We start from the raw sequence: 26,867 nt of genomic DNA on the forward strand, positions 1-26,867 counted from the left end.
AGAGAGAGAGAGAGAGAGAGAGAGAGAGAGAGAGAGAGAGAGAAAGAAAGAAAGAGAGAAAGAGAAGAAAAGAAAGAAAGAGAAGAAAGAAAGGAAAGAAGGAAGGAAGGAAGGAAGGAAGGAAGGAAGGAAGGAAGGAAGGAAGGGAAGGAAGGGAAGGAAGGGAAGGAAGGGAAGGAAGGGAAGGAAGGAAGGAAGGGAAGGAAGGGAAAAGGAAGAAAGAAAGGAAGGAAGAAAGAAAGAAAGGAAGGAAGGAAGGAAGGAAAGAAAGGAAGGAAGAAAGAAAGGAAGAAAGGAAGGAAGAAAGAAAGAAAGAAAGGAAGGAAGGAAGGAAGAAAGAAAGAAGGAAAGAAAGAATAAAAGGCCGGGCACAGGGGCTCACGCCTGTAATACCAGCACTTTGGGCGGCAGAGGTGGGCAGATCACGAGGTCAAGAGATCAAGACCATCCTGGCCAACATGGTGAAACCCCGTCTCTACTAAAAATACAAAATTTAGCTACATGTGGTGGTGCACACCTGTAGTCCCAGGTACTCAGGAGTCTGAGGCAGGAGGATTGCCTGAACCCGGGAGGCAGAGGTTGCAGTGAGCCGAGATCACGCCACTGCACTCCAGCCTGGTGACAGAGCAAGGCTCCCTCTCAAAAAAAAAAAAAGGAAAGAAAGAAAATGATCCTCAACCTCACTCATAAATCAAAACTATGCTGAGAGTCACTAGATTTATGACAAAGGTGACAGTGCAGTGTGAAAAAGATAGTTTTTTCAATAAATGGTGCATGGTCAGTTTGCAGCTATCCATAAAGAGAAAAATTAATATTGATGCCTACCTTCACCAAACAACAACAAAAAATCAGTTCCAAGACAGACTAGAGATTTAAATGTGAAAAGTCAAACAATAAAGCTTTTAGAAGAAAATATAGGAGACTCTCTTCCTGCCTTAGGATAGAAAGATTCCTTAAACAAGATACAAAAAGTGCTAACTATAAAGTGAAAAAAAAAAGATATACAAAAGATATACTGGACTACATCAGAATAATTTCTGTTCAATAATTTAAAAAAATGAAGAGTGGGCCAGGCACAGTGATTCGTGCCTGTAATCCCAGCATTTTGGGAGGCCGAGGCAGGTGGATCACCTGAGGTCAGGAGTTCGAGACCAGCCTGGCCAACATAGTGAAACCCCATCTCTACTAAAATACAAAAATTAGCTGGACATGGTGGTAGGCACCTGTAATCCCAGCTACTCAGGAGGCTGAGGCAGGAGAATCACTTGAACCCAGGAGGTGGAAGTTGCAGTGAGTTGAGATTGCGCCATTGCACTCTAGCCTGAGTGACAAGAGCAAAACTCCGTCTCAAAAAAAAAAAATAATTAAAAAAATAATTAAAAAAAAATAACAGTGATCAGTATCTTAGTATTCCGTACTGAGTAGAAGATATCTACAATACATGTATCTAACCCAGTACTTGTTTTCAGAATATACAAAGAACTTCTACAAATTAAGAAAAATACAACCCAAAGATAAATGAGCAAAACACTTACACAAGTGCTTTATGAAAAACAATATATCCAAAATTCCAATAAACCAATCATTGGAAAAATATAAATTAAACCATAATGTGATACAACTACACACCCACCAGGATGATTAAAATGAAAAGATAGACAATACCAGATATGGAGCAACTAAAACTTTCATGCAATGCTAGAGGGAAAACTGGTGCAATCACTACGAATAACTATCTAGCAATATTTACAAAAACAGAACCCATAACCCAGCAATTTTACTGCTAGGTATATAAAATAGAAACATGTACATATGTTCACAAGATATACATACAAGAAGGTTCACAGCAGCACTATTCTCTTTTATTATATATTTTTAACTTATATGCAGGAGAACTCTTTCTTTGTGGCGTATGGCTTTGTGGGTTTTGTTTTGTTTTTTTCCCTGAGACAGTCTTGCTCTGTCGCCCAGGCTGGGGTGCAGTGATGTGATCTTGGCTGACTACAACCTCTGCCTCCCAGGTTCAAGCAATTCTCCTGCCTCAGACTCTGGAGTAGCTGAGATTACAGGTGCGTGCCACCACGCCCAGCTAATATTTGTATTTTGTTTTAGTAGAGACGGGGTTTCACCATGTTGGCCAGGCTGATCTCGAACTCCTGACCTCGTGATCTGCCCACCTCAGCCTACCAAAGTGCTGGGATTACAGGCGTGAGCTACTGCACCCGGCTGGCTCTGTAGTCTCAAACTCCTGACCTCGTGATCTGCCCACCTCAGCCTCCCAAAGTGCTGGGATTACAGGCGTGAGCTACTGCACCCGGCCGGCTCTGTGGGTTTTGACAAATACATGGAGTCATGATTGACCACCAAACTCATCAGAGAGAAGAGTTCTACAAGCCTGTAATCCCGGCATTTTGGGAGGCTGAGGCAAGTGGATCACCTGAGACCAGGATGAGACCAGCCTGGCTAACATGGCAAAACCCTGTCTCTGCTAAAAATACAAAAATTAGCCAGGAGAGGCCAGGCATGGTGGCTCACGCCTGTAATCCCAGCACTTCGGGAGGCCGAGGCAGGCAGGTCACGAGGTCAGGCGTTCAAGACCAGCCTGGCCAACACAGTGAAACCCAGTCTCTACTAAAAATACAAAACAAAACAAAACAAAAAACTAGCGAGGCGTGGTGGCAGGCACCTATAATTCCAGCTATTTGGGAGGCTGAGGCAGAAGAATCACGTGAACCTGGGAGGCGGAGGTTGCAGTGAGGTGAGATCGTACCACTGCCCTCCAGCCTGGGTGACATAGCGAGACTGTCTCGAAAAATAGAAAAAGTAACTGGGTGTGGTGGTGGTGGCACACACCTGTACTCCCAACTACTCTGAAGGCCGAGGTGTGAGAATCGCTTGAACCTGGGAGGCAGAGGTTGCAGTGAGCTGAGATCGCACCACTGTACTCCAACTTTGGCAACAGAACAAGACTCTGTCTCAAGAAACAAAAAAAAGAACCAGAAACTAGAAATGTCTACAACAGAACGGATTGTGGCATATGCAGGTAATGGAATGGTATACAGTAATGAGGAAGAATGAACTACAAATATATGTAACAAAATGGATGTCTCTCACAAACATAATGTTAAGCTAAAGTAGTAAGACACAAATGACTATACATTTACATAAAACAGCCATGCTGTAGCATATAACAGTACTTTATTCCTTTTTAAGGTTACAACATGCCTGAACCTTGAAAACATTATGCTAAGTGAAAGAAGTCAACCACAAAAGACCACATAGTTATGATTTCATTTATATAAATGTTCAGAATAGACACAGACAGTAGATGAGTGGTTGCTTAGGGCTAAGGCAGGGAAGAATGAGGAGTGACTGCTAGTATGTATGGGGTTTCTCTAGGGTGATGAAAATGTTCTAAAATTGATTGGGGTCATGGTTGTACATCCCAGTGAATACAGTAAAAACCACTGAATTGTACACTTCACACGGATGAATGTTATGGTATGTGAATATATTTCAATAAAGTGTTTTCTAAATTATGTTGATTATGTTGACTTCTTTGGCTTTCTTTTTTTTTTTTTTTTTTTTTTTTAAAACAGAGTTTCGCTCTTGTTGCCCAGGCTGGAGAGCAATGGTGCAATCTCAGCTCACTGCAACCTCTGCCTCACAGGTTCAAGCGATTCTCCTGCCTCAGCCTCCCAAGTAGCTGGTACTACAGGCACGTGCTACCACTCCTGACCTCAAATGATCCACCTGGCTTGGCCTTGAATCCTCAAACATTTTATTCTATCTAAAAGCAGAAAGATTACTGGGGTCTTGTCAAAAGGACACAGGAGCTCACTTGGAAATGCTCTAACGCTGGCCAAAGATGGGGAGATATGAACATCAAGAAGAATAATGACTATAAAGGTACAACATACAAAAAAATACATATAAAGAGTAAATGTAGGATGTAAAGCCAGGTGCAGTAGCTCACATCTGTAATCATCCTAACACTTTGAGAGGCCAAGGCGGAAAGAATGCAAAATGTAAAATGAATATAAAATGGTAAGCCACTCTGGAAAAGTTTGACAGTTTCTGAAAAAGTTAAATCCTCCCCTAAATACCATAACTAGGTATTTACCCAAGAGAAAGAAAAGCACACATGACCACACAAAAACTTGTATACAAATGTTTATGGCAGCATTATTCATAATAGCCAAAAAATGGAAATAAAATGACCATCAACTAGTGAATGGATAAACCAACTGTGGTATACCCATACACTAAAATGTTACTCAGTGCTACGGTCTGAATGCTTATGTTTCCCCAGAATTCATCATATGTTGAAACCTAATAGCCCAATGTGACAGTTTTAGAGATGAGGCCTCTGGAAGGTGTTTAGCTCATGCAGGAAAAGTCCTCATTAATGGGATTAATGCCTTTAGAAAAGAGGTCAGAGACTAGGCTCAGTGGCTCACACCTGTGATCCCCACACTTTGGGAGGCCGAGGCAGGTGGATCACCTGAAGTCAGGAATTTGAGACCAGACTGACTAACATGGTGAAACCCCATCTCTACTAAATACAAAAAATTAGCTGGGCATGGTGGCACATGCCTGTAATCCCAGCTACTTGGGAGGCTGAGGCAGGAGAATCGCTTGAACCAGGGAGGTGGAGGTTGCAATGAACGGAGATCGTGCCATTGCACTCCAGCCTGGGCGACAAGAGTGAAACTCCATCTCAAAAACGAAAAAAAAAGAAAAGAGGCCAGAGAGAGACCTTTCACCCCCTTGGAAGTATTCTTACCAAGAAAACAAAAGCAAACAAAATGAATCAGGGCAAGCCTTTAAATCTACCAGATTAAATGAGAAACATTTTCAATGACACCTTGATGATACAATCAGCCAGAATACAAAACAAGGGAAATTTTTAGAAAAGATTATCTAATTCCTACAAAGAATAAGTGGTATATTTAAAAATGTGTGTGTGGTGGGATATAATTAAAGAATTTTAAAAGGCCTATCACCCAAATATAAAGTATGGACTTCTTTTGATCCATATTGTTCTGTAAAAAATATATATATTTAGGCCAGTCACAGTGGCTCACACCTGTAATTCCAGCACTTTATGAGGCTGAGGCAGGTGGATCACCTGAGGTCAGCAGTTCAAGACCAGCCTGGCCAACATGGCAAAAGCCCATCTCTATTGAAAATACAAAAATCAGCCAGGTGTGGTGTCAGGCACCTGTAATTCCAGCTACTCAGGAGGCCAAGGCACAAGAATCACTTGAACCCAGGAGGTGGAGGTTGCAGGGAGCCAAGATCGTGCCACTGCACTCCAGCCTGGGTGACAGAGCGAGACCTTGTCACAAAACCAAAAAAAGAAAAAAAATATGTATACATATATATATATTTTAGAGATAATTCAGGAAAATTGATTACAAAATAGGTATTAGATGATATTAAGGAATTCCTGTGGGGTTTTTTGTTTGTTTTTGAGATGGAGTTTTACTCTTGTTGCTCAAGCTAGAGTGCAATGGCACGATCTCAGCTCACTGCAACCTCTACCTCCCGGGTTCAAACAATTCTCTTGCCTCAGCCTCCTGAGTGGCTGGGATTACAGGCATCTGCCACCACACCCGGCTGTTTTTTTTTTTTTATTTTAGTAGAAACGGAGTTTTTATTTTTAGTAGAAATGAGGTTTCACCATGTTAGCCAGGCTGGTCTCAAATTCCCGACCTCAGGTGATATGCCCACCTCAGCCTCCCAAAGTGCTGGGATTACAGGCGTGAGCCACCACACCTGGCCTGTTAATTCTTTTTAATGTGATAACAATATATTTTTTTTCCAGTCCTTGTCTGTTAAAGACATGATATGAAAGTATTTGCAGGTGGGTTCACAACCAGCCTGGGCAACATGGTGAAACCGTCCCTACCAAAACTACAAAAAATTGGCCAGGTATGGTGGGGCATGCCTGTGGCCCCAGCTACTTAAGAGACTCAGGTGGGGAACCACTTGACCCTGGGAGGCAGAGGATGCAGTGAGCCAAGATCACACCACTGCACTCCAGGCTGGTTGACAAGGTGAGATCCCATCTCAAAAAAAAGTATTTGCAAGTGGAATCATATGGTTTCTGAGATTTGCTTTCAAGTACTATAGTGTCCACATGCACATACATACACATACACAAACTGGCAAGAAAAAGAAAAAAGAATGACAACGTTGAGCACGGTGGTTCACATCCATAATCCCAGGGCTTTGGGGAGGCTGAGGTGGGAGGATCGCTTAAGGCCAGGAGTTCAAGACCAGCCTGGGCAACATAGTGAGACCCCATTACTATGAAAAACTAGCCAGGCATGGTGATGTGTGCCTGTGGTCCCAGCTACTTGGGAGGCTGAGGTAGGAGGACTGATTGAGCCCAGGAGGTCGAGGCTACAGTAAGCTGTGATCACACCACTGCACTCCAGCCTGGGTGACAAAGCAAGACTCTATCTCGGGAAAAAAAAGAAAAAACAGAAGAATGACAAAGTGTTGATAATTGTTGAAATCAAATCTTGGGTATATGGGGGTTCTTATACCATTTTCTCTACTTTAGTGTAAGTTTGAAAATTTCCATAATAAAAAGTTTTTATTTTTTAACTAAAAGGGGATCTAGAGCAATTGATACATTGGAAATAACAGGGTTCAAAGCAACTAACCTCTGTCCTGAAGCAAGGGCAATGGGAGACTGTCCATTGGGGGGCCGAGGATCCTCACATGTCTTCATCTCCACCTCTACCTTATCCAGACACTGAAATAAAAGTCAAGAAGAGCTAAGCATTTACACAAATACACACATAGCACAATGACAGCACAGACTGTGTCATTCATCTCTGTGCTCCAGAGCCTAGTCAAGTGCTATACCCACAGCGGGCAGACAATCAATATTTACTGAATGAATGAATGAATGAATGAATGAATGAATGAATGAACAAACGAACGAACAAACTAAAATGCAAGGAGAGTCCTCATTTTCCCCCTTCCATTTCCATTAGCAGCAGAACCTCATGACAAGTATGGGATGAGCTCAGAGCAAAAAGATAAAACACAAATCCAAGTTGCAGGAATATTATTGTTCCTGGGGATTCCAGTTTTCGGGATAAAGACACACATTGTCCAGCCTCTGAAGGACCCTCAACTGATAATCGTTCAACAGTCAATCCAAACTAAACTTTTTTTTTCTTCTTTTTTTTTTTTCAAGACAGAGTCTTACTCTTATCGCCCAGGCTGGAGGGTGATCTCAGCTCACTGCAACCTCCACCTCCCGGGTTCAAGCAATTCTCCTGCCCCAGCCTCCCGAGTAGCTGGGATTACAGGCACCCACCACCACTATACCTGGCTAATTTTTTGTATTTTTAGTAGAGATGGGGTTTTACCACATTGGTCAGGTTGGTCTTGAACTCCTGACCTCAGGTGATCTACCCACCTCTGCCTCCCAAAGTACTGGCATTACAGGCATGAGCCACCACACCCAGCCCAAACCAAACTTCTAATTTTTCCTCTGTCAAGATTTCAAGGAGTGCCAGGCACAGTGGCTCACGCCCGTAACCCCAGCACTTTGGAAGGCTGAGGTGGGTGGATCACCTGAGGTTAGGAGTTCGAGACCAGCCTAGCCAACATGGCAAAACCCCGTCTCTATTAAAAATACAAAATTAGCTGGGCATAGTGGTGCATGCCTGTAATCCTAGCTACCTAGGAGGCTGAGGCAGGAGAACTGCTTGAACCCAGAAGGCAGAGGTTGCAGTGAGCCAAGACCATATCATTGCACTAATGCTTTAGTGATAAGAGCAAAACTCCATCTCAAAAAAAAAAAAAATTTCAAGGGAAAATAGGAAAGTCTAAGGTTAGAGCCTAGGCAGCCATAATTGTTACACTAAAACTGAGAAAACAACTGAGAACTCCTGGGTCTTGTGTCCCAGTGCTAATCCTATACCACACAGCAGTTCCAGAGTAAGCCCAGACAATAGTCACACTGTCTCAGAGAGAAGCTCACAGGGACATAAGGAGACACCCACCATTCCTAAAAGGGTTAGCCTATCATTTTCTCCCTCATCTTCTAAAAGCCTACCCTGGCCATCCCCATTTGATTACTTGCAATCAAGAAAGGTCATTACCAAGCAAATTGGGTGTGTCTTCAACTTTGTCCACTGGATCTGAAAGAGGAAAGCAAAGTCTCAGGGCTGTGGTAGCTGACCCTCCAGAAGGCAGGCCTGCTGGCCGAAGAGAACAGCAGCATTCTGACCCTCATTCTCACCCGGATGGAGGCCCTGTTGCAGTAGACCCGAGTGATGGCTAACCAGGTGGGCAGCTCCAGTACATTCTGTAGAACCTCTTCATCCAGCTCCAGGTTGGTCAGCTGACCCTCCCCTTTCAGGGTGCTCAAGTTGATTTTGTCTGGGGAAAGATTCTTAGTGAACCTGAAAAGAGTAATGATAAGAAGCTATTATTTCCATGGGAATCTGCTAACTGGGTATTACAGCCAAAACACTTCTAAATCTAAAGAAAAAATTAAAGAACATTTGTTAAGGCTACTCAAGTGAAGCAGTAGGAGTGAAGGAACACAGAAATCTGTAACTGGTTGTGATCAATTAGTTGTAAACAACACCGTACTCAGACCAGCCAGAACAAATGTACTCGGACCACACTATCTCTACACCATAAAAGATGTTAAGTGAGACCTATGATTCTACTTATGATTGTGTCATCACCCTACTAAAGAACCTACGATGAGGATTCTGGGGCAATAGCTGTAGCAATGACAATGTAGTCTTTCAATATTTCTGAACCCTCACATAAAAACAGACAGAGGGAGCCAGGCACAGTGGCTCACGCCTATAATCCCAGCACTTTGGGAGGCCGACGCGGGCAGATCACTTGAGGTCAGGAGTCGAGACCAGCCTAACCAACATAGAGAAACCCCGTCTCTACTAAAAATACTAAATTAGTCAGGCGTGGTGGCGCATGCCTGTAATCCCAACTCCTCCGGAGGCTGAGGCAGGAGAATCGCTTGAACCTGGGAGGCGGAGGTTGCAGTGAGCTGAAATCGTGCCATTGCACTCCAGCCTGGGCAACAAGAGCAAAACTCCGTCTCAAAAAAAAAAAAAAAAAAAAACAGAGGGCCAGGCGTGGTGGCTCATGCCTGTGATCCCAGCACTTTGGGAGGCTGAGGCAGGAGGATTGCTTGAGTCTAGATCAAGATAAGCCTGGGCAACATAGGGAGACCCTATCTCCACAAAAAAACAAACAAAAATTAGGCACGGTGGTGCATGCCTGTAGTCCCAGCTACTCAGGAGGCTGAGGTTGAGGCATGAAAAGCAATGGGGGCTGATTTGACACAGTAACTGACACTGTCCACTGCAAGGGATCCTTAGTGAGATCCCAAGGAGCTGGAGCAGTCTAGTCCTGTGAACTCATGAAACTAACCTTCCCAAGCTCCTTCCTCAGAAAGGACTCCCACACAGAAAAGAATTAAAAATGAGCAAGATAGGGATGACAGAAATGAAGAAAAGAGGTGGTCTAGACAAAAGTAAGGGAGGGGAACAGAGACTTGTTATCTCAGGAAGCAAGCTGTTATATTTTTTAGCACTACTTGAAATAACAGAAGAGGGAGCTACATGAAGTTAAGGATGTGAAACAGTACCAGGCTAATTATCGGCTTATTAAAGCAGGGTAAAATGAAATCCCAGACCCCTACACATATCTTTACTGATATGAAAAAAGAACAACCAGTTCTATAGTCTTCCCAAAGAGACTAAACTTGAATGTCATCAAGCCACTGGGTCCGGCTGCTAATTTGAAGGAAATACTGAGGACAGATGAAAACTGCTGAACTACACTGTAAGTGTGCAATCAGCAAAATCTAGACCACAGGAAACTCTATCAGTCACATGGTCTTGAAATAAAATATTCGCACAGGCCAGTCCTCTCACTATTCCTCACTGCTCCAGTCCTCGCTCCTATGCTCTCACCAGCCACTCCCTTTCCCTCCACACCACTATCTGCCAAGCAAGGCTGAACTGGAGACTTCTCCCTGAGGCCTTCTTTCCCTCACTGCTGTAACTCACATTAAACTCTTTTATTCTCCATTCCTGGAATCTGTAAGGCGTGTTTAGTTCATAATCATATGACAGAGTCTTGGGATGTTCTCTAATTCTCAAACGCATAATATAACCACCCCTGCTCAATTAGATTAAGCTCTTCAAGGTAAGGGGCTTAGTCTTGGCCATTCTTCCTCATCCAAATGGTGACCCAACAGAATGCTGGCCCACATATCTCTTAGCTAACTGCCCTGCTGGCTAACTACTCCCAGTTCCCTTCTCTCATCTTTTTGGCTGGATCAATTTAAGGCCAGTTCCTCATAGCATAACCCTATCTCCTGTAAGACCAACTGTCTAAATTAATCTCACTCCTGTAATTCACTGCTGCTGCCTGTCATAGTCACTATTTTCACCCCAATCATGAATTGTATTTTGTCCACCAAACTTAACTATACTTTGTGTTTATATATATTAGATGCTAACAGTTTAGAGTTACATATTTATATATTTACCAACTTTTTTCACTATATGTATCTTTTCCTTTTACTAAACTGTGTTTTAGTGATTTTGCTTTTCCTTGGACCATAAAATCATGATGTGCCAAAGTTTATCTTTGCAATGTTTTTCTAAAGTACTTAAGAAGGTACTATGAAAACAGCTCTTTAACAATTTTAAATGATAGTAAAATCATTTTAGAAGTTTGTGAACATGCAAAACAATACTGTATGATATTAAGGGATACACAGGAATGCACTGGCATGATGACAAATTTAGGAAAGTGCTTACCTGTTGGGTAAGGGGAGGGGTCGACAGGAAGCTTCAACTGTATGGATAACGCTTATTTCTCAAGTTGAGAGGTGACTGTATGGCTTTTCATTATGCTACTCCATACCTTTTGTATGGCAAATATTTTATAACAAATTTTTCTAAGATTTCTATCAATTATCTATTTACGTACTTAGTGTTGGGAATGCTATTCCTCCACTAAGTCTCTTTTTTTCTGAGACAGGATCTCACTCTGTCACCCAGGCTGGAGTGCGGTGGTACCATCATGGTTCACTGCAGCCTCGACCTCCTGGCCTCCGGTTATCCTCCCACCTCAACCTCCCTAGTAGCTGGGACTACAGGCACACATCACTACGCTCAGCTAATTTTTATATTTTTTGTAGGGACAGGGTTTCGCCATGTTGCCCAGGCTGGTCTCAAACTCCTGGGTTCAAGCGATCCACTTGCCTATCAATGTGCTGGCATTACAGATGTGAGCCATTGTGCCCAGCCCCATGGGTCTCTCTTAATCCTACACGTCTTGCTGGGCCTGTCAATAATGCATGGTCCTAACCACTTCTTACTCAGGCCTCTTCTCAGGATTGTGTTTGCAGAGAACAGCTTTGAGTAAGGAAATAATCTCTCCCACTAGGACAAAGAATAGGCCTGCTTACCATTTACTATAAAAGCAGTGGATTCCCCAAGTTCAGTGTTCTATTCCTATAACACATATGCAGGCATCCATCTGGACCCATTCATGTCACTCCCATAGGACTCTGGGGGCAAGGAAAATTGACATAAACATTATACTTATTATGCTGCTTGCTGGGCCGTGAAAAATAGGCTGTGAGTAATAAAGTCCTTTGTCTCTGATCCAGAAGTCTTGTGTGTTCTGCCAGCATCCATGAAACAGTAGGAGTTAATAATTAGCTTCTAAATATGGTAAAATAAAATCCCAGGCCCTTATACATACTTCTGCTGATTTTAATTCACTTAAAAAAATTTAATCTACATTTACTGAGTATGAACTAACTTTATTCTCTGAACCAAAAGACAAGTTTTCAATAAATGGTTCCTTTCCTCTAAAACAACTTGCCACAGAGGGAAGGTGGTTATTTCTCTTCCAGAAAGAAATGGCTTTTCAGTCCTTTTCTTAAACAAATGGCTATCTACAAGAAAATAGGACTGGGGTACGAAGGAGAAATAAACTAATCTACATACTTCCTAATAAGACAACAACAAAAGGAAGTAAAGGAAGACAGTGCATGCCCCTAAGAACTCTTGAGGAGACAGACCTGAGAGAAGGGAAAGCAGAAAACAGAACTCAACATTATTTGTAATCACTAGGCACAGGCAGGCTTTCAAGTCTCTTATGTATTTAAATAAAATATTATAATTATTTCCTTCTACTGTCCTAGCAACCCTTCCTCTAATCTTAAGTGGTCCAGGGAAGCCATATCAATCCAGAACTGGGGCAGGACATACTTCAGAAGTACTACTAGTTTTAGAAAGATAAGAATGTTTTAACAAGCAGAATGAGTTTTACAGACTACAACTACATGTCTCCTCCTCTCCAACCGCACAGATTCTGATAAGATGTTACCTTTCTACCCCAGCTGAGAATTCTTGTAGAAATGAGCCACTGTCAGGGATGGGAGTAAGGATCCCTCTGAGAGGCAGGAGTAAGGAGAAAAAGCTGAGAACCACTAAGATAAACTGCTCTTTCATATGATAAAAGCCATTTTATTTTATTTTTTGAGACAGTCTCACTCTGTCATCCAAGCTAGAGTGCAGTGGCGTGATCATGGCTCACTGCAGCCTCAGCCTCCTGGGGCTCAAGTGATCCTCCCATCTCAGCCTCCAGAGTAGCTAGAACCACAAGTGCATGTCACTACACCCAGCTAATTTTTTTTTTTATTTTTTGTAGAGATGGGGTCTCCCTTTGTTACCCAGGCTGGTCTGGAACTTCTGGGCTCAAGCAATCCTCCCACCTCAGCCTCCCAAAGTACTGGGATTACAGGTGTGAGCCACTGTGCCCAGACACTTTTAAAGAAAACAAAGTGAGATGGACCTTTTCAAACTGATGACTTCTCTGAAAAGAGAAACATACTTCAGATAAAATAAAACATAAACACAGTCAAGAATAAGTTATACTGTTAGCTAGCACTGACATTCTCAGAGTGATTATACTAAGTGCTAAGTATCTAATTTCTACGTTGTGTTCTTTGCAAAATCTAACTCTATTTACAGTTCCATATAAATAAATGTATTTTTCAAGCCTTAACAAAAAAAGTGTATCAGATTGTATTACATTTCATCCTAACCTTGCCAGTTTTTAGGGCAATGTGTCTCAAACTATGGTCCTCTGATCACATGGATCTTAATTACTTCGGAATGCTTATTTTAAAATGCAGGCTGGGCACGGTGGCTCACACCTGTAATCCCAGCACTGGGAGGCCGAAGCGGACAGATCACTTGAGGCCAGGAGTTCGAGACCAGCCTGGCCAACATGGTGAAATCCCATCTCTACTAAAAAATCACAAATGAAATTAGCCAGGCCAAGGTGGGGCATGCCGGTAATCCCAGCTACTTGGGAGGCTGAGGCAATGAGATTCACTTGAACCCGGGAGGCAGAGGTTGCAGTAAGCCAAGTTTGCACCACTGTACTACAGCCTGGGCAACAAAGCGAGACTCTGTCTCAAAAGAAACAAACAAATAACAAAATAATAATTGTATGTCTTTTTGCCCCATAGGCTGGACCAGATCAATATCCTTTTGTCAGCTAAAAGAAAATTTCATTTTTAAAACATAATTTGGCCAGGCGCGGTGGCTCACACCTATAATCCCAGCACTTTGGGAAACCAAAGCAGGAGGATCACCTGAAGTCAGGAGTTCGAGACCAGCCTGGCCAACATAAAGAAAATCCATCTGTACTAAAAATACAAAAATTAGCCAGTCATGGTGACACATGCCTGTAATCCCAGCTACTAGGGAGGCTGAGGCAGGAGAATCACTTGAACCCAGAAGGCAGAGGTTGCAATGAGCTGAGATTGCACCACCACACTCCAGCCAGGGCAACAGAGCAAGACTCTGTCTCAAAACAAACAAACGAACAAACAAAAAACAACTTATTTTGTACACCACAAGCGGGAAAAGGCATTATTCTCTGGCCTGGACCAGCAAAACCAAACAACAAATAAACATGACATTTTACTTTGCACCAGGCACTGAATAAAGGGTCTTTATAACATCTCAATTAATCTTTGCAATATCACACATGAAGTATGCATTATTATCTCCATTGCTCAGAGGAAGAGCATGAGGTTCAGATATGAAGCAGTTTGCCCCAGATGACAGGGCAAGAAGAGGTAGTATAAATCCAGGTGTGCTCACTGGCTTTTACTTCTATTAACATTTTAATATTATGAAGTTTCCCCAAAACACACTTGGCACAGAATAAATTTATAAGGTATCTCAGACGTGGTTGGAGGACATTCTTTCACTTTTTATAATCTACCATAGACTGCTTAACCTGTGTAAGAGGAATACATCTAAACTTTTTTGGTAAAGTTAATAGTGTAACTCCATCAAAAACCTTTCTGCACTTCACCAACTCAACCAGATTAACAAACTTTTTCTTAAGTATGCCCAGGGCTAATTTACCACCATTCCAGCAGTGACACCCAGTCTCTAGCAACACGCTGACAAGAGACCACAGAGGATACTGTGCCATCAGGTCTAAGATTAACAATACAAGCAAGTAATCACCAAAAGCTGAACAACACTAAATAACCAAGAGTTCTTCAGGCACTCGAAGGACTGCTGATGCTGCATGCACGTCTGCTGGGCCACCATGAGCAGTTCTCCTGTGACTGTAATAATGACATAACATATATATGCTTTTTCACCTATGAGTTTACTTTTAGGAGTCAACAAAAAATGGATACTGCCTTATTCGAGCTTCTCAAAAAAGGCAGTAAGAATTCTTTAACTGATTTTGCCTGCATTTTAGAGCAATACCAAAGAATAGGTTTAAAAAAAAAAAAGATGGCCGGGCACGGTTGCTCACACCTGCTAGTCCCAGTACTTTCGGAGGCCAAGGCAGGTGGATTGCTTGAGCCTAGGAGTTTGAGACCAGCCTGGTCAACGTGGTAAAACCTCATCTCTACTAAAAATACAACGACTAGTTGGGCATGGTGGCACACCTGTAATCCCAGCTACTTGGGAGGCTGAGGCACGAGAATCGCTTGAACCCGGAGGTGGAGGTTGCAGTGAGCTGAGATCGTCCCACTGCACTCCAGTCTGGGTGTCACAGCAAGACTCTGTCTCAAAAAATAAAAATGATAAAATAAAAATAAAAGATTTTTTAAACGTCACGTGATCTCTCTGCTGCGGCCTCCCAGTGCTGGGATTACAGGTGTGAGCCACCACGCCCGGCCTGCTTTTTAAAAAATGGGCCTGTTGTTGGGTAGGGTTGGGGAGGTTTGCTCAGCGAAGGAAACCACAGCTCTGAGAATTATACAAGAGGCCCAAGTTTCAGCTCTCTCATCACCTGGAGAGGGAAAAAAAAGCTCAAACTCTGCCTATAATGGAGTACAACTGGGTTAAACTGCAGCAATGTGATGATAAAACCAATTATTCCAAGTCACGTTCAATTGCCAGTCTAAAATTCACAAACTGCAACCGGATACTGAATTCTTGAGAATCATTATGTTGTATACTTCTCTTTCTATACCCCATAGTCCCTGGCAAAAAAAAAAGAAAAAAAAAAAAAAAGCATTTGTGTTCCTAATTGAGGATAGTATCATTCCGAGTCCAAGGGCAGCTAAAAAGGCTAATGGCAGCCTGCTATTTATTCCACTTAAAGTATGTGGGAAAACATTTTCTGGCCATCTGTTACTGTTACAGAGTGTAAAAGCTAAGATGAAATCAGGTTGGAAAAACAGATTTTGATCAAGTTTCATTTCTGCCAGAGGATTGCAATCTGCCAAAGAGACGACAGGGAAAGGCTCTCAGATATCTTTGTGAAAATGTACCACAATGTTGGGAAGTGAAAATTCTTAGATTTGCAGATTCTCAGAATTTCAGAGCTAGAAGGAATCTTAAACAATTGTTTAGTCCAAATCTACATTTGCCAATGAGGAAACAAATGCCCAAAAAGTTTAATGACTTGCCCAAGACTCACAGCTAGCCAGTGGTAAAGATGGAACTAAGTAAATAACAGAAATGGGACTTAACCCGGCATTCACTCCACTCTCACAATACCCTGCCCTCTGTAATTCAGAATCTTTTATTGCGAATAATAGGGTCAATAAGTTGCAACAGTCAGGCGGCTTCAGCTCTAAGAAATTGAACCCTCCTGGGAGAAATAAAAAAGTTCACAAATACACTTTGCTTCCTTCACCATTTTTTCCATTGAGGAGGTGATCACAGCCAGAGCCTTGGCTTCTAAGCTTCCTACCCAAATCTACAGCAAAATATTTTCACTGCTAAGCCACACCACAGGCTTCTCTTTAAACAAAGATATAACACAACACTGAAGCAGTTGGTTTGGATAGCAGGATTCTCTTCATCATCCAAACAAAACATATCAATCACTAATATAGCTAATGCTATTTCATCCCAGATAATCTGATAGAATAAGCCATTCAATCTTAGAGATTTGTCCTAATAGATTTTACTCTCAAAACTTCTTCATTGGCCAGGTGCAGTGGCTCACACGGATAGTCCCAGCACTTTGGAACTGCTCTAAGCCAAGAGTTCAAGACCAGCCTGGACAACAAAGTGAGACTCTGTCTCTACAAAAAAAAAAAAAAAAAATTTAATTAGCTGGATACAGTGGCTCATGCCTGTAGTCCCAGCCACTCAAGAGCTGGGGTGGGAGGATCCCTTGATCCTTGGAGGGTGTAGTGGGCTATGATGGTGCCTCTGCACTCCAGCTAAGCAAGAGAGTGAGACTGTGTCTCTAAAAAACACTGCATGACAGTATGACATGCCTTTCTTAGGAGAAAGTTCTTTCCTTCTAAATTTTCGTTTGTTGTTTACAATGTTGGGTTTTTTAACTGTTGTGTTATTTAAGGTGCAATTTCCATACAGCGGCTCATCTTTTGTCTTTTTTTTTTTTTTTTTTTTTGAGGCAGAGTCTCACTCTGTTGCCCAGGCTAGAGTGCAGTGGTTCAATCTCAGCTCACTGCAACCTCCACCTCCCTCCTGAGTTCAAGAAATTCTCCCTGCCTCAACCTCCCAAGTAGCTGGGATTACAGGCGCCTGCCACCACGCCTGGCTAATTTTGTATTTTTAGTAGACATGGGGTTTCACCATGTTGGCCAGGCTGGTCTTGAACTCCTGACCTCAGGTGATCCTCCCACCCTGGACTCCCAAAGTGCTGGGATTACAGGCGTGAGCCACTGTGACTGGCTTAACTCTTTTTTCTTTTTTTAAGAGCTAGAGTCTCACTCTGTTACCCAAGCTGGAGTACACTGGCACAATCACAGCTCTCTGTAATCTCAAACTCCTGAGCTCAAGTGATCCTCCCTCAGCCTCCCAAGGAGCTAGGACTACAGGTGCACTCCACTACACCCAACTGAGTTTTTGTTTGTTTGCTTGTTTTTGAGACGAAGTCTCACTCTGTTGCCCAGGCTGGAGTGCAGTGGCACGATCTTGGCTCACTGCAAACTCCACCTCCTGGGTTCAAGCGATTCTCCCGCCTCAGCCTCCTGAGTGGGTGGGATTACAGGCCTGCATCACCATGCCCAGCAAATTTTTGTATTTTTAGTAGAGACGGGGGTCTCACCATGTTAGCCAGGCTGGTCTCAAACTCCTGACCTCAAGTTATCCACCCACCTCAGCCTCCCAAAGTGCTGGGATTATAGGTGCCTGGCCTTTTTTTTTTTTTTTTTTAACATTTTTGTAGAGACGGTCTCAATATATTGCCATGGCTGAACTCCTGGCCTCAGAAGATCCTCCCATTTCAGCCTCACGAAGTGTTGAGATTACAGGCGTGAGCCATCGCACGTGGCTATGACTCATGTCTGAACTTTCTATTTTGTTCATCTGACCTATATATATTCATGCCAATACCACACTGCCTTTAATACTGCAGCTTCATATTAAGCATTAAAAAATCCTTTGTGTTCATTTGTTCAGATTATTCTGACCATTCTAGGTCCTTTTCATTTCCATATAAAATTTCACATCAGCCTGCCTATTTCTGTTTTTTAAAAAATCTGCTGAAACTGATTGGGATTACAGTGAATCTTAGCTCAATTTAGGGAGACCTGACATGTCAACAATAATGAGCCTGTCCCTGTCCCTGAACATCATACATATTGAATGTTTATTTGCATTTCTCTAGACTGCCAATGTCGCCACGTACAGTCTACGTTTGTGTGTGTTAACTTTCAATAAATTTGATAAAAGTTTGGAAAAACTTTTGGAGATTTGTAACAACTTGAAAAAACTTGCAGACAAACCTCATAGCCTAGAAATATTTTTTAAATTAAGAAAAGGTTAGGTATGTCATGAATGCCTAAAATATATGTAGATACTAGTCTATTCTATCATTTACTATCCTAAAGTTTATACAAATCTATTATAAAAAGTTGAAATATATCAAAACTTAAGTGCACAAATACTTACAGACCATACATGACACCATTTGCAGTCAGGAGAAATGTAAACAAATATAAAGATGCAGTACTAAATGATAACTGGCCAGGCACAGTGGCTCACACCTGTAATCACAGCACTTTGAGAGGTCCAGGCAGGAGGATTGCTTGAGCCCAGGAGTTTGAGACCAGTCTGGGCAACATAGTGAGACTCGTCTCTACAAAAAAACGAAATAATTAGCTGGGCGTGGTGGCACATGACTGTGGTCCCAGCTACTCAGTAGGCTAAGATGGGAGTATCGGTAGAGGCTGCAATGAGCGATGATCGTGGAATGCACTCCAGCCTGGGTGACACAGTGAGACCCTGTCTCAAGTAACTACTAAATAATCATAACTGCATAAAATTAACTGTAGTACATACTATACTGCTGTAATAATGTTATAGCCACCTCCTATTAATACTGCAGTGAGCTCACGTGTTATGAGGATCTGCTTAAAATGTTGTCTCATGTCATCTCAGCAGAGCAGTTCGTCTCTCCAATAAATTGCATATTGCAGTAAAAAAGTGATCTCTTGTAGTTCTTGTGTACATTTCGTGATGCTTAGTGCAATACTGTAAACCCTGAATAATACCATGGGACCCACACAAAATGCCACTAGTGATGCTGGAAATACTCCCAAGAAGCAGAGGAAAGTCATGACATTATAAGGAAAAGTTTAACTGTCTGATATGTTCTATAGATTGAGATCTGCAGCTCCGGTACCTGCCACTTCAGAAAGATGATTAATCTTGTAAACAGATGATGTAAACTTGTGGAATGCATAGATTTAGTACAGTACTGTAAATGTACTTTATCTTCCTTATGATTTTCTGAACATTTTCTTTTCTCTGGCTGACTTTATTGTAAGAATACAATATATAATACATATGCAAAATATGTGTCAATGAACTGTTTGTCATCAGTGAGGTTTCCAGTGAACAGTAAACTATTAGTAGTAAGTTTTTGGGCCAGGCGCGGTGGCTCACGCCTACAATCCTAGCACTTTGGGAGGCCAAGGCAAGTGGATCACATGAGGCCAGGAGTTGGAGACCACCCTGGTCAACACGGTGAAACCCCATCTCTACTAAAAATACAAAACTTAGCCAGGCATGGTGGCACACTCCAGTACTCGGAGGCTGAGGCAGGAGAATCGCTTGAACCCAGGAGGCGGAGGTTGCAGCGAGCTGAGATCGCAACACTGCACTCCAGTCTGGGCAACACAGCAAGACCCAGTCTAAAAATAAAAAATAAAAAATAAAAAGTTTTTGGGGAGTCAAAAGTCATACATGGATTTTCGACTATGCATGGCAACTGGGACCCCTAAACCCCACTATTGTTCAAGGGTCAACTGTCTTTTATTAAGAACTTATTAATCTTTGTTCACAATGAATATTGATCTGAAACTTTTGTTTCTGAGACAGAGTCTTGCTCCATTGCTCAGGCAGTGGTGCAACTGCTGCTTACTGCAGCCTCAACCTCCTGGGCTTAATCAATCCTCCTGCCTCAGCCTCCTGAGTAGTTGAGACTAGTGGCATGTGCCACCACGCCCAACTAATTTTTTAATTTTTTGTAGAGACAGAGTTTTGCCATGTTGCCCAAGCTGGTCTCAAACTCCTGGGCTCAGGATCCTCCCTCCTCAGCCTTCCAAAGTGCTGGAAATACAGGGCTGAGCCACCAAACCTGGCGGTCTGAAGTTTTCTTTCCTTATAAGATCTTTGTCATGTTTTCCTTATCAAGGTCATGCTGAATTTATCAAACAAGTTTGGAAATATTTATTTCCTAAAATAATTTCTGTAAAATGGGTATTATTTATTTCTTAAACGTTTAAAAGAAATCACCAATGAAACTATATGAGCCTTTATTCAAATAATTTTGTGCATTTCACTTAAGTTATTGAATTTACTGACAAAAAGATGTTCAGGCTAGGTGCAGTGGCTTACACCTGTAATCCTAACACTTTGGGAGGCTAAGGCAGGATGGTTCTTAAGTCCAGGAATTTGAGGCCAGTCTGGGCAACATGATGAAACCCTGTCTCTACAAAACATAAAAAAATTAGGCATGATGGCATGCACCTGTAGTCCTAGCTACTAGGGAGGCTGAGGTGGGAGGATCCCTTGAGCCCAGGGGGTCAAGGCTACAGTGAGCCGTGACTGTGTCACTGCACTCCAGCCTGGGCAACAGAGTGAGATTCTGTTTCAAAAAAAAACAAAAAGATGTTCATAATATCCCTTAACATCTTTTTAACATCTGTAAGATCTATAATGATATCCCCTCTTTTACCGCTGACAATATTTATGTTTTCTCTCTTTTTTCCTTGATCAGTCTTGCTAAAGGTGAACTAAATTCATTAATCTTTTCCAGAAACAAAACAATTTTTGGTTATATTAATTCTCTGTTTGCCCTGCTTTTAATTTCACTGATTTCTTTTCTTTCTTTTTTTTTTTTTGAGACGGAGTTTCAGTCTTGTTGCCCAAGCTGGAGTGCAATGGTGCGATCTCGACTCACTGCATCCTCCGCCTCCCAGATTCAAGGGATTCTCTTGCCTCAGCCTCCTCCAGAGTAGCTAGGATTACAGGTGCCCACCACCATGCCCAGTTAATTTTGTATTTTTAGTAGAGATGAGGTTTCACCATGTTGGTCAGGCTGGTCTCGAACTCTTGACCTCAGGTGATCCACCCACCTTGGCCTTCCAAAGTGCTGGGATTTCAGTCGTGAGCCACCACACCCAGCCCACTGATTTCTATTCTTATTATTAGACAGAGTCTCACTCTGTTCCCCAGGCTGGAGTGCAGTGGTGCCATCTCAGCTCACTACAACCTCTGCCTCCCGAGTTCAAGCAATTCTCCTACCACGGCTTCCCAAGTAGCTGAGATTACAGGTGCCCACCACCACACCCAGCTAATATTTTCTATTTTTAGTAGAGACGGGGTTTCAACATGTCGGCCAGGCTGGTCTCGAACTCCTGACCTCAAATGATCCACCCACCTCAGCCTCCCAAAGTGCTGAGATTATAGGCGTGAGCCACCACACCCAGCCTACATTTTCTATTTTGACAGATATTCCCATATTTCTTTCACAGACATGATATGGATTTACATTCTCAACAAATCTAACTCATTGCATATATTTCCCACACCCATGGTAGCTGTCTAGCCCATGACTTGCAGCACTCTCATTTACTGCCATTCCAATACTGGGCCAGTTGAAAGGACAAGGATTCCCCAGAGGTTCTCTTTTCTTAATTCTCAACAGTAGTCTTGCTGAACATTCTAATTCCCTCCTCTAAGCACAAAGACTTGCTAAAACCTACCCTGTTTAGCTCAAGTCCTAATAACCTGTTTGGCTTGAGCCAGTCTTCTTTCCTAGAAGTGAATACCTTCAGGCCAGGTGCAGTGGCTCACACCTGTAATCATTCTAGAATTAGAACTCAGAGCTCCTCAGTGACTCTATCTCAGAGATAGCAACCCTCTACCCGCTTTCAATTATTTGACCATTCAGCTCCCATAGTGGTTAGGGCCCAAATTCTTTCCCTACACTAGTCCTGAAGATACTATATCTCTTGACTCACGTATTGGCATGGCTCACTTTGTTAGGAACATTTCTTGTCATCCTAACAGCTCCCTTAATTTCCTTTACTTCCATTTCTTGACAATTCCCAAACCTACATCTAGGATAATAATTGATATACTGTGAATATTAGACTCCTAGTGTTAAAACCTACATGCAGGCTCTAGATTACCCCAAGTGAAAATGTACTTGCTCAGAAAAGGAAGGCCTATTCCACTAACAGGCATTGCTTGTTATTCACTATTGGATAAGAATAGGTTATCTGCCAGGTGCAGTGGGTCATGCTTGTAATCTCAGCACTTTGGGAGGCCAAGGCAGGTGGATCACTTGAGGTCAGGAGTTTGAGACCAGCCTGGCCAACATGGTGAAACCCTGTCTCTGCTGAAAATACAAAAATTAGCTGGATGTGGTGGCAGGAGCCTGTAATCCAGCTACTCGGAAAGCTGAGGCAAAAGAATCACTTGAACCAGGAGGAGGAGGTTGCAAAGAGTCAAGATTGCACCACTGCACTCCAGCCTGGGTAACAGAGCAAAACGCCATCTCAGGGGAAAAAAAAAAAAGAATAGGTTATCCATGTTACTGCCTCAAACAGCTATTTAGAGAAGTGTAGCATGTATCTTTGAAAATTGCCCAAGGAAGAAACTGAGGATAAGAAAATTCATACAGTAAGGCTGTCGTTAATTTCTGAGCAGAACTGACCTTAACTTTGACCAACATGTATGCTTATGTTAAGAGGCAAAGACTGCGCAAAATGAGCTCTTTTACATATGGTGGTGAAAGAAAAGCCCTGTCAGACCTCTGAGTTGTTTCACCTGGGCAAATGATTGCACGAACACATACCTGAGAGCAGCACATTCAACTGGCTAGGGTAATGGCCTCAAACCATATAAAAGAACTGTGGAGGATACAAAACAGAATTTAAAATAAAAACAAAGGTCTCTAACCCTAAGGGCTATGAGATCCTTAAGAGCAAGAACTGGGAAATTTAGTCTATGTCAAACATAAAGTTTAGGAAAAGGATGCTCAATTAATACTTAATGACTTGATAACAATACAAAGCAAATAAATGACAATTGCCAAATAGGTGGAATGAGCTATCCAACAGTCCATCTGCATTCTTCTACACATTGCAAACTAACTCTAATATGTCTGATTAACCAGACTTGTTAAACCAAGTTTAAGACTATCATCTGTAAATATGAAAATAAATCTCTTTGTGAGGTTGAGGTAGAAGGCACACTCTTCCCATTAGAGATAATTAGGTGTGCAAAGTGCTTAAAAAGGTGACAGAGAAATAAATACATTTTAAAAGCCCAGTCTAGAAGTTTTATAATAAAATTAGGTCGGGCGTAGTGGCTCAAGCCTGTAATCCCAGCACTTTGGGAGGCTGAGACGGGCGGATCAAGAGGTCAGGAGATGGAGACCATCCTGGCTAACACGGTGAAACCCTGTCTCTACTAAAAAATACAAAAAAACTAGCCGGGCGAGGTGGCGGGTGCCTGTAGTCCCACCTACTCGGGAGGCTGAGGCAGGAGAATGGCGTAAACCCAGGAGGCGGAACTTGCAGTGAGCTGAGATCCACTGCACTCCAGCCTGGGCGACAGAGCGAGACTCCGTCTCAAAAAAAATAAATAAATAAAATAAAATTAACATCCAGGAAAATGAAAAGGATGCTATTGCTCTGAGAATAAAATTATTTTAAAATAGCTAATATTTAATAATTGCTTACTTTATTCTAAATACTGCTGTAAGCACTTTATACTTTTTCTTTTTTTTTTTTGAGATAGGGTCTTGCTATATCACCCAGGCTGGTCTTGAACTCCTGGGCAGGCTCAAGCAATCATTCCACCTCAGCCACCTGAGTAGCTGAGAATACAGGCATGCACCACCACACCCAGCTTATCTTTTTTTTTTTTTGAGACAGAGTCTCGCTCTGTTGCCCAGGCTGGAGTCCAGTGGCATGATCTCAGCTCGCTACAACCTCCGCCTCCCAGGTTCAAGCGATTCTCCTGCCTCAGCCTCCCAAGTAGCTAGGATTACAGGCGTGAGCCACTATGCCTGGCTAATGTTTGTATGTTTAGTATAGACGGGGTTTCACCATGTTGGCCAGGCTGGTCTCAAACTCCTGACCTCAAGTGATCCACCTGCCTCAGCCTCCCAAAGTGCTAGGATTATATGTGTGAGCCACCATGCCCAGCCATCCAGCTTATATTTATACTTTTGTTTTTTTTTTTTTGAGTCACGATCTCACTCCATTGCCCAGGCTGAAGTGTAGTGGCACAGTCCCAGCTCACTAAATCCTTGACCTCTCGGGCTAAGGTGATCCTCCCAAGTAGCTGGGACTACGGGTGTGTGCCACGATGCCCAGCTAATTTTTTTTATTTTTTGTAGAGATGGAGTCTTGCTATGTTACCCAGGCTGGTCTGGAACTTCCGAGCTCAACCCATCCGCCCACCTTGGCCTCCCAAAGTGCTAGGATTACAGGTGTGAGCCACTGTGCCCAGCCTATACATTTTAAATTAATGTATTTCTCTCAATGACCTCATGATGTAAAAGATTACTATTATCGCCATTTTATATATGAGAAAACTGAGGCATAGAAAGGTTAAATAACTTGCCCAGGTCATAGAGCTAGTAATTGACAGAGCTAAGATTCAAAATCTGGCAGTCTGGCTCAAGAACCTGCAGCCTGGACTAAACCATACAATCTCCCTGACTTTTAAAAAAGTCAACACAGGGGTAGAGGTTTGGAGATGTTTCAGTTGCCTCAGATCAAAGGCAGTAGCAACTGAAGGCAGCAGGGAACAAGCTGAGCCCTATCTAGATGTCTTGGCATAGTACAAAAGGCCTCTATGATCTAGTTTCTGTCTTTCCAATATCATTTCTAGCTGTGTTCCACCCTCGAACCCTACATTCGAGTGATACAGAACCATACGCAGTCTCCTAAATGCACCCTGCTGCTTCTCAACTCAGTACCATTGTTCATGCGGCTCCCTCTGCCTGGCATCACCTTCTTCCCGTCTGTGCCACTCCCCACTCCAACCCCCCAGCTCTGCAGATACTTCTTAATGCATTACTGGGCTTTTTGCTTATAGACCTACTGGCAGTTAGGTCCTTTAACAGAAACCTTGTCTCATTTGTCTTTGAGTTCTTACTGCTTGGCAACCAATGGCAGATGGGCAATAAAGTTTGCCTAAATAATTAATGAATAAATAGTCTCCAAAACAAGAGTCCTCAAAGGTAGCTCAGTGTCTGGGTCCAGCTGACAAAAAGGATACACTACCTGAACTCTCCAGGCCAGGCATCTGGGAAGAGCTGAGACACTACCTACAGATGTGTATCCAATATTCCTGCAGCAAACCTTCCTTAAAGAGACAAGGAACCTCACCTGGGCTCAGAGGACTAGGGAGCCAGAGCCTGCCTGAAAGGAAGACAGTGTGGGGATTTACTGAGGCTCAGCAAAACGATACACATACTACTATATACTGCAAGGCCTCTAACTTCGTATCAGCCTCTGTGAAGACACTTTCTCAAATGAAATGTGTTCCTCAACTGCAGCCCCTTCTTTCATCCAAGTTTAAAGAAACATTTAAAAAAGAAAGAAAAGAAAAGATTTATCTGAGAAGGAAAATGAATGTTTTCAGTATTGCTGAGGAAAGCACCGAAACAGATGACCAGAAGCAGTCAGCTTGGATTAACTTATTCCCTCATTTGGATTTTCTACATATTAGAACTCTTCAACTTTCAAATGACTGATACATACCATGCTCCCCAGACCCATGTCCTGTCCCCACTGCCACAGACACCATTTTGGAAAAACAAAACAAACTGGGAACTTTTGGAGTATCTGTGGATTCAGAAACTGTGAAAGTAAGGGTAGCTTAGAAGAGCAAACCTAGTAGGACATATTCTGAATTAGATCTGGTTATTTATTTGGTGGCATTCCTGCTCCAACATATGTTCTCTACTTTTCCTCCTGATTTAGTTGAAATCTTATATCCTAAAGATTTGAGGATTCTGGTGAAAAAGCAAGGGAAACTGAGCATGCAGACCTGAGCAGGTTGGGGGTACGGTAGCAAAGCACTGAGGGCAAAATCAGAGCAACTAGGGGTATGAGAAAAGAGACCTCCAGAGGTGAGGAAGAGACATATAGTAGGGAAAAAAGAGAGCGTACAAGAGCAAACTTTAGCTGTTTCAAAATTTCATACAAAAGAAATTTCATACTAAGTCAGCAGCTTTCAACCCTAACAGACTCAACTCCTTTATTTATTTATTTTTTTTAACTTTACAATGCCTCTCTTAGTTACTAAAATTATTATTCTTTCTTTTTTGATACAGGGTCTTGCTCTGTTGCCCAGGCTGGAGTGCAGTGGCGCGATCACAGCCCACTGCAACCTTGACCTCCCAGCTCAAGCAATCCTCCCACCTCAGCCCCGCAAGTAGCTTGGACTACAAACACATGCCACCATGCCCCATACCCAGTTAATTTTCGTATTTTTTGTAGAGACGGGTTTCACCATATTGCCCAGGATGGTCTGGAACTCCTGAGCTCAAGTGATCCGTTCACCTCAGCCTCCCAAAGTGCTAGGATTACAGGTGTAAGCCACTGTGCCCAGTCTCTCAGTGATTTTTTTACATATAATATAATCTACTTACTTACATAATTTCAAAAAAAAGTAAAATGCAATGTCCAAAGTATAATATAAAAGGAAAATAATTTACAATAAAATCATTTGTATTTCAACATGTAAGTGCTCCAACACCACTGTACCAGAAGACAGAGTTGTCAGATGTTTGCATGCAAATGTGGTATCACCAGGATTTGAACTACT

General features: G+C 42.5%; 1 protein-coding gene across 3 annotated transcripts in view; it reads right to left on the reverse strand.

Moving 5' to 3' along the window:
- Nucleotides 1-26,867, reverse strand: part of BLTP3A (bridge-like lipid transfer protein family member 3A) — a 77,869-nt gene that overhangs the window by 39,292 nt on the left and 11,710 nt on the right. The window contains exons 1-4 of one of the 3 annotated variants that reach the window (XM_017853626.1): nt 21,779-21,878; nt 8,273-8,435; nt 8,133-8,171; nt 6,678-6,769 (exon numbers count right to left, since the gene is read on the reverse strand). In XM_017853626.1, the coding sequence (XP_017709115.1) occupies nt 6,678-6,745 (68 nt within the window). In that variant the 5' untranslated portion in view covers nt 6,746-6,769; nt 8,133-8,171; nt 8,273-8,435; nt 21,779-21,878. Of the gene's footprint in view, nt 1-6,677; nt 6,770-8,132; nt 8,172-8,272; nt 8,436-11,494; nt 11,573-21,778; nt 21,879-26,867 lie in introns of those variants that run through there. The other 2 variants (XM_017853627.1, XM_017853625.1) reach the window with 2 other exon arrangements.

Source organism: Rhinopithecus bieti, unplaced genomic scaffold (genome assembly GCF_001698545.2).
Source record: "Rhinopithecus bieti isolate Rb0 unplaced genomic scaffold, ASM169854v2 scaffold_36553, whole genome shotgun sequence".
Classification (NCBI taxonomy): Eukaryota; Metazoa; Chordata; class Mammalia; order Primates; family Cercopithecidae; genus Rhinopithecus; species Rhinopithecus bieti.